Here is a 10,824-nt window from a genome sequence, read left to right on the forward strand (position 1 = left end):
GCTGAAAGACTGTGTTGAAGACTGGAGATACATGATGTATCCCTTCCCCTCTCTTGAGGGAGGGCTGTTCAATTTTGACATTGAAGGCCTCCGACCCCTCTTTAAGAGCCCTTTGTCAAAAAGGGGGAGGGCTCAGTCTACACTACAGTCCTTTCAGCAGTTCCAAGGCGCCATACCACAGGTGTCAAACTCACTGTGTCATGTTGCCATCACGTGACATTTCACCACATTTCCCCCATTCACAGAGCTGGGATGGGTGTGGCCTGCCTGTGACACATCTGGCCAATGGGGCCACCAGTTTGACACCTTTGCTCCACACCCATTTGCACTATTCAGGTGACTCTTCAGACTCCAGGTGGCATCAACAACTCTCTAAAAGGATGCAAATGTCTAGCTGTCTGCAAGGAATATAAATTCTTCCATTTCCCACCATCCAGTCAGAGCTGAAGAAGCTTCTTGCATGAGAAACGAAACATCTTCAAAGAAAAAACAAGAGTGTCCAGTTGCCTATTGAAAAAGCACCTTTGGGATTTTAGTCTGAAAGCAGAAAAATGCTTTAGAGCACACAAGCTAGAGCACATGCCTGCAATTCCCTAAACCACAATTTGTTTTCCTAGGATCATGCAACAGGATAGGACAGCTGTATGCCATTCCAGTAAAAGGCATCATTTTTGAAGTATTTGCCAGCAGAGCTACTTGTAGCTGCACACTCTGAAGCACCGTTTTGCCTTCTAGTTGAAACTGCTGCACAATCCAGTTTGTTGTGGTAGTGAGGTGTTGATACAATTACTGTGTGTGACACGTCTATTTATCCATTTTTATAACATGTTACTTGGATCTTAATATGTATCACATGTCACTTTAGAAAAATGTTTTTTTCTGTTCCGAAAATAATGGATTTTTACTGAATTAAAAATAAAGGAGTAAATGGAATTGTGAGGACAGAAATGGATTGATTAGAACATTTCCTTTCCTAATTTTCTATCAAATTTCTCTCCACTTTAAGTCTTATGCGTTGGCTTTAAAATTCACACTGGCTTAAAGAAAAACAAGTATGATGTAACTCTGCATCTTTTACTTTGTTTCTCAACTGTCTTATGAAGGTTTCTTCTATACTGAACTGGACCCTGAGAATTCCAGCTGAGTTTGATGTGGCAGTACTACACTACTTTTTCCTGGTCTCAAGGCCAGGGGGGGTGGTTTCAGCTTTTTCTCTCAAATAGCTTTCCTAACATGCTATATTTGTTAGCTGAATGTACCATTCTTAGAGAGTAAAGAAGAAGATATTTTCTGATTTATAATAAGTCAATAAATGTTAATCTGAAGTAAAACTTATACATTTATATAAAGGCATTAATTTTATATCCCTCAATTTAGAAATAGTTTTTGTTGCTCATCTGAACATGACAAAAATCACATATCAGGTTTTCGGTTCTACTGAACTATGAAAAGAGCTGAAAGGCTGTGGCAGAATCTTCAGGACATGTATTGTTTTCTGAATTTCAAACAAAGCATCATTTCTTTATTGTGTACTTCTGTACTTAATTTTGATTTCTTTTCCTGTCAGGGTTGTTTTCAATCTTCCTGTAATTCCTTCCCTCTCACATATTACTGCAATAAAATAAAAAGTGCTTTTGTTATCTTATTGTTAAAATAGATACCAATGAAACTGCAACACAAAATTATTTCTGTGTCCAGTATCATTTTGGAAACATTTTAGCTTCCAATGATCAGCATATCCTTGAAGACAAAATGCATTTATACAGTTTCTTACATGAAATTTACTGAACTACAATTAACAGAATTTAATTTTGATATGGTAACAGGTTTTTAATTCACACATTTTCTCTTAGGTTTCTTAGCATTTCCCTAACTAGTTGATATGCCCTCATAATTTAGGTATGCAAAGTCTCTGTTATCTTCCTAATAGGTGGGCCATAATAAGCATGAAATCCAACCAAAGTGTTCCATCAGCTGAATAAGAAGTAGCGTGATTTTTTTTAAAGGTACGTTCACTAAAGAGAAGAAATGTACTTTGCAGCCAGTGAGCTAAATTAAAATCAGACATGGATTTTGTTACAGGGCCTCAATGTCTATTCTAACGAGCACCTGAGTTGCCATAAGATCACATGTCCATGGAAGATTGAATATGCAGAGCTGCACCGCACAGTGACATAAACAGTAACTCCCATCTATTTCTGTTTTAGAGTTCACTGGTTTTCAAGTGAGAAAATACATGGCAATCTCAGTTATCCAATCAAGTAGCACATTTGTTTTCCTGATACACATGATTGAACTGTAACAGTACCTCTATTTTTATAACCATCTTATGCATGAAGGGACTCCGCTTTATACAAGTGAAAATACAGTGGCCAGCAGATTTAGCTACATTCCACACTGCCACCTCTGAATACAGAGGAAAGCAAACAGAAATTACTTATATCAGTTTTCATTCCTGGAAATGGAAATATACTACTAATCTATCTGTAAATAGCTAGTGATATTGCAAGTGACAAAAATATTCTAAAAGAAATTTTTCCCCTTAAAATTAGCATTTGAGCTTCTAGGTCATGTAGTTAAGTAAAAGCCAAGAGTTTCCTTTTATTTATTTATTTATTTATTTATTTATTTATAGCATACAGCAAGTGAAAGTCATGGAACAGAAGTAATGTTTATAGTAAGGAAAGTGGCATGCCATCAAATAATCTTTTTTTAAAAAACTTTGTTTAACAAAAAATTATATATTATACAATAAATGTGATTGCTCACAACAAATCAATCACAACATGCAATTCATTTATTCACTTCAATACATCCTGCTTGGGCACCTTTAAGTTCTTCCAGCGTCTCAACATCACTTTGTATTTATCATTCTCATTCTTCTCAGATGCTTTCTTTAAAACAACTCGCATAACTACGGCTGTTTCTGTTTCTTTGTCTTCTCCAAGAATCAGATCCAGGGTATCACCAACCTTTACCTGAAGAAGGGGGGAAGGAGAAAAAAAATAATCTTTTTTTTCCTTGAGTGACTGAATAACTTGCCTGACAGATTTGAGTGCTTTCATTCCCACCATTTTGAAGCTTGGGGGAAAGCTGCCAAGATGGCTGTTTAATAGGTCTGCTTTTCTGTGGCTTAAATTCCATGATTCGAGGATGTTGTGGTGCCTTAAGAATGTATGCAAGTATAGGAAAAAGTTATTGTAAACCTTTTATCAGACATTTCTAGTCCATGAAATTTAAGAGCCACAATAAAGAAACTACAGCAGTAATATGACATGACACCATAAACCATATACTGCACCTGTGAATCCACACTTGGAATACTATATCCAACTTTGATCACTAAGATGCAAAAAAGATACTTTGACTCTAGAAAGAGCACAGCAACAAAAAGGGATTTGGAGACTAAATTCTACAATGAACAGTTCAGGAAACTAGGTATGTTTAGCCTAACAAAAGGCTTAGGGATGACATGATAGCTGTCTTCCAGTATTGCAGGGGCTTGGCTTATTCTCCAAAGCAGGGGTCTCCAACCTTGGCAACTTTAAGACTTGTGGACTTCCAGCTCCCAGAATTCCTCAGGCCACGTTCTTTGGCTGAGGAATTCTGGGAGTTGGTCCACAAGTCTTAAAGTTGCCAAAGTTGGAGAGCCCTGCTCCAAAGCACCTGAGGGCAGGACAAGAAGCAATCGCTGGAAGCTTTGCGAAGAGAGATCCAACCTGGAACAAAGACATTTCCTGACAGTAAGAACAATTAATCAACTAAACAACTTGCCTCCCGGAGTTGCGCGTGCTCCATTGCTGGAGGTTTTTTTAAGAAAAAGACAATCATGATATGTTAAGGTCTTCTGTCTTGAGAGGTGGGTTGGACTTGAAGACCTCCAAAGTCCCACCCCATGATTCTATTTTACTATTCCCATTGCGTTCTGTTCCATAGTTTTCAAGCCACAACAGCTGGATTCATAGAACCAAGCAAAAGTCCACATGATGTACAGCAACATGATGTGTGTCTGTTACCTTGCCTGTAAAAAGGTGATGGGTCAAATCAGCCTATTTCCCCAACACAGTTCCAGATCATGGGAAGAATGGATGGCAGTGTAAGATTAGTAGGATGTGGCACTGAATCATTTCTCTTTCCCCATTGCCAGAATTCCTTTACTAATGTCCAAAATAACAGAACTCTTACTCTAAGAATCGAACAGCATCTCTACTGTAATGTAAACTTAATCATTTCCCCATAAGATTCAAATCAAATCAAAACGTGGGCCGTTTTCAGCCGGCAGACTGCTGCAAGAGGCCAGGGAGGCCAGAAATGGGCTGCGTGGAGGCCACGCAGAGCCTCCAAGCAGCCTGTTTTTAGTTGGCAGAGTGCTGCAAGAGGCCTCAAGTAAGTGCCTGATCTGGATAGAAAACAAGCAACATCCTATGTTAATATCCCCGTTTAATGCCAGATTTTACATACTGTAGCTCCATTTAATTTACAATCAACAATCTCTAACTGACAATCATTTCTATTTACAATCCTGAAAATTTACTTCAGCTGTTAGATCTTGTATTATGTATTTATGCTATTGTATTTTTATTATTAGTTGAATAATAAAAATACAATGGTATAAATAGCTTTTCTGCCTGGAAAAGCTATTTACTATTAAACAATGGGGTATAAATTTAGAAATAAAAATTTTAGTGGAGTTTGAAGAATAAGTAATGTTTGTTAGTAATATCTGGTAGAAGAGATAGGAAAATGGTATAATAAAGAACTGTGAAAAGAAAGAAGGGAAAACCTACATCTTTAGCCTGTGTCAAACACCCACCAAGGCCATACCCACCATAGCCACGTCTACCCCAGCCCCCTGAGGTCTAACACAGCCCTGATGCGGCCCTCAGCGAAATCGAGTTTGACACCTCTGATTTAGGTTATACCGTGAATTTCAAAAAGTCTTACCGATCTGCTTTTCTTCCACAATTTTTCTCCATTTAGTCTAAGCTCACCATTGTAGAATGCATCTTCCACTTTGCTTTAAAACAAAAAGAACCTTATTTTTTATATTTAATATTCTTTCTATTTTTTTTTACAAAAATAAATACTAAGAATAATCTTTTCTACCACTGCACCGTAGGTATATAGATAGCTTAGCTGCATCAGTGCTTTTCAACTGTGGCGACTTTAAGAAGTGAGGACTTCAACTCCCAAAATTCCCCAAACAGCAACGCTGGCTGGGAAATTCTGGGAATTGAAGTCCATACATCTTAAAGTTGCCAAGGTTGAAAAACACTGCGCTGGATCATGTCAATTAACATAAATGATAACAATGTTTCATTTCAGCATTTCCCGCTCTAGTGCAATTGATTCACTTTGTATGGACTTCCACACACCGTAAGCTTTTACAGAAGGAAAATCAATGTTGCATTTCTTAAACCTTAATAAAGCTGCAACCCTATGCATATTTTTGGTGAAGCAATCCTATTAAGCTCATTCAGATTTCCTTGAGCTTTTTAGAGAACCCAGTTATAAAATGTGTCATTCAAATAAGTTAAATATACATTTAAAATAAACAGCTTTCAGGTCAAAATGCCAATCTTCTTATTATGTGATTAATTGAATATTTGTAGTAAATCCGTTCAGAAACTGTTGGTCTGTGATCAAAAATCAGGAACAATTTCTACTTAAATCTGTTTTGTTACCTTCTGCAAATAAAATAACAATAGTTGGTAACACATGCCTAATTTTTCTGCTGTTCATTCAAAGTTTTTTACTATGTATATTAAATACACCAAATCCTGAAACAAATGATAAAATCTAAGCAAGAAACATGCATGCATATCATAGTGTCTGGAAGCTTTAATTAGAGGAATAGCCAAGAGACTGCAAGTTAAGTTGGAAAAATAGTCTCATTAGAAGTTATTTTGTTTGTTTTAATGACCATCAGCTGATATTAATAGTTCACATTATTTCTTTATAGCCGAATTTACAGTATTTAACTGACCAGTCTGTTTTCATAGGGATTTTAATCACAAGCTACAAAAGTCATTTTAAATTACCTTCCCCAACTTAATGCTTTCCAGATGCTATTACAATCAGCACCGGACTGGGAAAGGTTGACGAAGAATACTATTTCAACCTACTAGTATTGGCAAAACCAAAAAAGTATATTAATAGTCTCCCTAAGAGGGAACCCATTAACTAGCTTGCTCTTAGCAACATTAAACAAAATATCATTAGCTATATCTTCTAATCCCTTTACTTACAAGTTGTTTTAAACTTTTAGACTTACTTTCTTGCAATGTCTAAACCAGATTTCAAGATTACATCGAATCGGAAAGACTGTACTACTTTTTCAAGGTCTTTATAATTCTTCACTATGCTGGGATCATCTTCAAACTCATCTTCTGAATCAGTTATCTCTTCATCAGTGTCTTCCTCCTCCAAGTCTTCTTCCACAGTTCGTTTCACATTTTTATGTGAGCTTTTGTTACTTTTGTGTCGGACTGAAATCCCTGTGACACTTTTTGACCATGGTATTAAAAATACATGATGCTGAATGGGAGAAACACAGAAATGTTTGGAGAGAATTGCTGTTCTGGGATATTGGCTTGCAGCGCAAAGAAAGGTCCTCCAGGGAGAGCTGAGTTTGTGAGGAGATTTGACCAGGAGTCCAAGGCAGACATTTAGATTTCTCAAAGAGTCAAGAAGTAATTTATACCCTGTCATAGCATACCCTGGAACAAAGGATTAAACAGTTAGGGCATTGCAAGTTAGAAATCTTCCAAGAGAAATGATGCAACTTCCTACATATTCTAAAGCAACATTAAACCTATTAAATAATATGTTGCACGGAATTAATTCAATTTATTTCTGAATACAAATGGGTAGCTTGTGATGTGATTTTTAAAAAAATGCCAGGGACTCAGTTATAATCTTACATATAAAAATCATCTACCCACAATCCAAGTAGTTAAAGATATCTGGCTAGTATTCTTTCGCTGTCCTAGGTAGGGTTAGACAATATAATACCAACAGGTACCACTGATGTGATAAAAATCTACAATGCTCACAAAATCATCTGCCAAAGTTCTGTATTACTGTATTCACAGTAATACATTCAATGGTTTACATTAACTTACCAGCAAATAATTATCCCTTTCAGGCTCTGCCCTGATACTAACACACATAAACACTATCTATAAACAAGACATTGAAGACTAGTGGGAGAAATCTATTACTTTATCTATGAATCTACTGTTATGCTGGTCTATGACTAATAAAAATTGTTTTGAGTCTACTGTAATGAACCATATTTTGAAAAGTGGGTTGGGAATGAAGACCCCAATGAAATCTTCATTATTTTCTCAAGAGGGTTAGATTTAGAAATGAAGCATAGACCTGCAGTGTGACATCCTGCTTTGACAGTTCAAACTTTCTTAAAAAAGAAAGCTAAACCTATACATTATTTATTTAATATTTATTTATTTCTTCTTGGGCAAGTAATCTAAAGCAGTTTACAATCAATTAATAATTTAAATTGTAAAATTTAATAAACTAAAGCAGTGCAAAAGATTAGACATTGGTGAAAAAAAAATCCCAAGGCTTTCACCTCAAAGAATGCCCACCTATGAATAACAGCAAAATAACAATACGTCAACTGTAGAACTGGATGCCCAACAAGACTTCCTCTGATCACCTTAGCAACCAACCTGCCCTATAGAGGCAAAAGCAGACTGTTAGGTATCCTGTTTCCTAGTTTTCAAGGGCACTCTTTGTCAAACACAAGATCATGAACTTAGTTTGGTAGTTAATTGGTAGCCAGTCAGTTGCTTCAATAAAGATGCAATGTGTGCATAGCCAGATCCCCCGCTTATCTAAATATGAGGCTACCAGAGTAAGAACAATAGCTAGGTTTCCATATGCAGGAAAGATTACAGCCAGTGCAACAAGAGATTTGGGTAGGTGTTCCTTGAAAGGTCACTTGGTCCTCTAGTATTAATTACTATTCCAGGAACATCTGAAACTATTCAAGCTCTTGAGTCCACACCCTGGCCAAAACAATAAAAATCTGAAGAAGTGGAATCGAATTCCACTCCAAGGCAGATTCACTAATTTCCCCACCTGGAAATCTATGAGCTGTCATGAGAGAATTCCACTTCAATTTACTGGGTCCTATCCATCCCAAACAGAATCTAGATCAGGGGTGTAAACTCACGTTGTCATGGCATCGTAACGTATCATGTCTTTCCCCCCCTTCGCTAAACCAGGTGTGGGCATGGCCAGTGCAGGCCACAAGTTTGACAGCCCTGATCTAAATAATCATTCTAAATTTGTCTGTTTTCTCTTTAGATCATGAAGAAGCAATTTGCATGTCTTTAACATCTGATGACATTTCACATCCAAACACCTTGATGATCATATATATGTTAAATAGCATTGAGGAAAATTAGCCTTCTATGGCACCCACAGAATGTATAAAAGCACAGTGACATGTTCTATTTTCCAAGACCAAAACTCGTTCTGTCCCAAGGGAACAAAATTAGTGTTCTCCACGAAGATCTGAACTGTACAAATATTACCTTCTCCAGCCCTTTGCCCCAAACAGAAATATTACGATTGTAGTAATAGTAATAATAGTAATCTCCTAGGTCCAGAGGGTGCATCTTCAGAAATGGACAGACAAGGACCACCTTTAAAATTAGGGGTATCAATTCATCAAAGGAAGGTAAAGCTCTACACTCTATCTAATCAATCCCTTTTTGTTATTGCAAATAAGCCAAGATGGTCACAAAGATCAAAAGTAGGTCTCTTAGTAGAAGCAAGTCCATTTAGTTTTCAGCTTTGTAACTTTATGCCAGAGGTCTCCAAACTTGGCAACTTTACGACTTGTAAACATCAGCGCTTCCGTGGAATTCTCTACAAGCAGTAAAAAAGTAGTCATTCAACCCTCACGGCAGTGTGCAATTTGTGCAATAAACCTTAAATGAATGCAATACTATACCGACTGAATTTACTTGTTAACGGTCTCACACAATATGACCTGCATAACACAGAACACCTATAACAAGGGGCCAAGTACAAGAGACCAGACCATCTCAAGCATCCATGGTATTAACTGGAATGGCAGACGAGGTAATAGCCGTCACAGCCGCACTCCTCGTTTTTCTCATCCCCTGATCTTACAAAGGATCCAAGCACAAATGCCACAGAGGTAAAACGCCCCATGGTGTTGGATAAGGTAGCGGGGTGTGTGTGTGCAAACTTCGCAGAGGGCATTGACAGGCGTCAAGGTCGAATGCAACGGAATCCTACCGTAAATACGGTTAAAAACCGCGCTGCAATCCCGACTGTAAAACTTCCCGCAGCAGATCAGATCCTGCGCCGCGTGTGTAACCCCCGCCTTCTGCCCGGTTGCCTAGCGGACCCACGTCCGATTCCGGCCTCCTTTCGCCGAAAAGACAGACGGAACCAACCGGAAAGCGCTGGTTCTTCGCCCGGGGCCGAGCAGCGCCCGCCTGCCTGTCTGCCCGCTCTATGACCCAGCCTGCCACATTACCTCCCTGCGCCCGGCGCTTCCAACCCAAACCCTGCCGCGGGACCCCGCTCTGTGCCCGTCCTTCTCCCCTTTTCCGCAGGGATCAAAGAGCAGCGGCGGAGGCGGAGCCACCTTTTTGTCGGAGGCGACAGCGACCCCTGCTGGAAAGAAGAGCCTCGGAGGACCTGGCGGCTGTAGGCCGAAGTCTTCCAACCCTCAGCTGAGGTGTTTCCTCCCGCGGCTCAGAAGAACCAAGTCAGATGTGCGGGGTGTCTAGCCCTGCGGCTCTGGTCGATCTAATCTAAGGAGAGGTTGGTCTCACTTTACAGTTGGATGAGCTTCTGAAAGTCGGGACGACCACGGAAAGATATCGCAGTTGCACTTATATTTTGCAGTGGCGTATATTGAACACCCCGAGTACAGCGCGTTTCTCGTTTTGGGAACTTCCCTCTGGAAAGAGGCTGATTTCAAATTGTGATGTTCGACCAAGGGTTTTTAAACTTGGCAAGTGTAAGACTTGTGGACTTCAACTCCCAGAATTCCTGCGCTAACATGACTGGAGGAGGAATTCTGGGAGTTGAAGTCCACAAATCTTAAAGCTTAAAGTCAAGTTTAGACATTTCCAACACAAACGCGCTCAAAGCAACAACTGCAGTTAATAAATCTGTAAGAGAAAATGGATAGCATTTCTCTCAGTATAGCCCTGCTGCTGGATAAAAATGGTTTTCACCATAGAAGAAACAATTATAGATGACTCTTTCAATTTAATCCCATCCATAATTTCAGAAGCACAATCTAGCATAAATATTTTTCCCATTACTGTTTTGGCCTCACCGTAATCTTGTGACGTAGGCAAAGCAGGGATCCCTCATCTTTCCCCAAAATTATCAGCCACTCCATCTTAATTTGGAGATGCCGTTCTTGTTATGAAGGCAACTGTGGGAAGCTACCAACCCCCACCCCCACCCAGGAATGAAATATTTGGAGGAATATCTTTTTTAAAGGCAGGGTAAAATATCCCCCCTAAAAGAGAAATAAAAAAATATTAAGGAAGACAGAAACTCAGAACCCCAGCTCCCTGCCCCCAAGCAGTTACTGAGCTGGGAGAGCTTTTTGAAATGCAGATTTGGTAATCCGTTACTCCCTGCAGCAAAGTCTGAACAAAGGCAGAGTGATAGAATTAGCTCTCACTCAGGATCAAAACCAGGACAAAGCCATTAAGCCAAAATAGGAATTGCCCAACACCCTTTTAAAACACAAGCCTCTTCATTACATAATTTCAGCAGTCCAAAGTGGAACCAAAT

General features: G+C 38.9%; 1 protein-coding gene across 5 annotated transcripts; it reads right to left on the reverse strand.

The window, feature by feature from the left end:
* Positions 1–2,599: 2,599 nt before the first annotated feature.
* MTRES1 (mitochondrial transcription rescue factor 1) lies at positions 2,600–9,634 on the reverse strand. Of its 5 annotated transcripts, none has more exons than XM_087913529.1 (5): positions 9,298–9,632; positions 7,595–7,699; positions 6,275–6,719; positions 4,945–5,017; positions 2,600–2,978 (listed from the first exon to the last, which is right to left on the reverse strand). In XM_087913529.1, the coding sequence occupies exons 3-5, from the start codon at positions 6,709–6,711 to the stop codon at positions 2,802–2,804; spliced, it is 687 nt and encodes a 228-aa protein (XP_087769655.1). In that variant the 5' UTR covers positions 6,712–6,719; positions 7,595–7,699; positions 9,298–9,632; the 3' UTR covers positions 2,600–2,801. The 5 variants fall into 5 exon arrangements, with proteins under 5 accessions (XP_087769655.1, XP_087769667.1, XP_026582441.1 ...); XM_087913541.1 differs by having other exon boundaries at positions 9,542–9,630; XM_026726656.2 differs by having other exon boundaries at positions 7,611–7,699; positions 9,298–9,625.
* Positions 9,635–10,824: the final 1,190 nt, after the last annotated feature.

Source organism: Pseudonaja textilis, chromosome 1 (genome assembly GCF_049901715.1).
Source record: "Pseudonaja textilis isolate UNSWEBS1 chromosome 1, rPseTex1.2, whole genome shotgun sequence".
NCBI lineage: Eukaryota > Metazoa > Chordata > Lepidosauria > Squamata > Elapidae > Pseudonaja > Pseudonaja textilis.

What these genes read in the sequence shown, in the direction of transcription:
- MTRES1 (XM_026726655.2), bottom strand. Translation starts at nt 6,711, where the DNA reads ATGACAGGGTATAAATTACTTCTTGACTCTTTGAGAAATCTAAATGTC. An exon ending in GGTTTAGACATTGCAAGAAA is followed by an intron (nt 5,018 to 6,274) that starts GTAAGTCTAAAA and finishes TTTGTTTTAAAG; the next exon opens with CAAAGTGGAAGATGCATTCT. An exon ending in TGTGGAAGAAAAGCAGATCG is followed by an intron (nt 2,979 to 4,944) that starts GTAAGACTTTTT and finishes CCCCTTCTTCAG; the next exon opens with GTAAAGGTTGGTGATACCCT.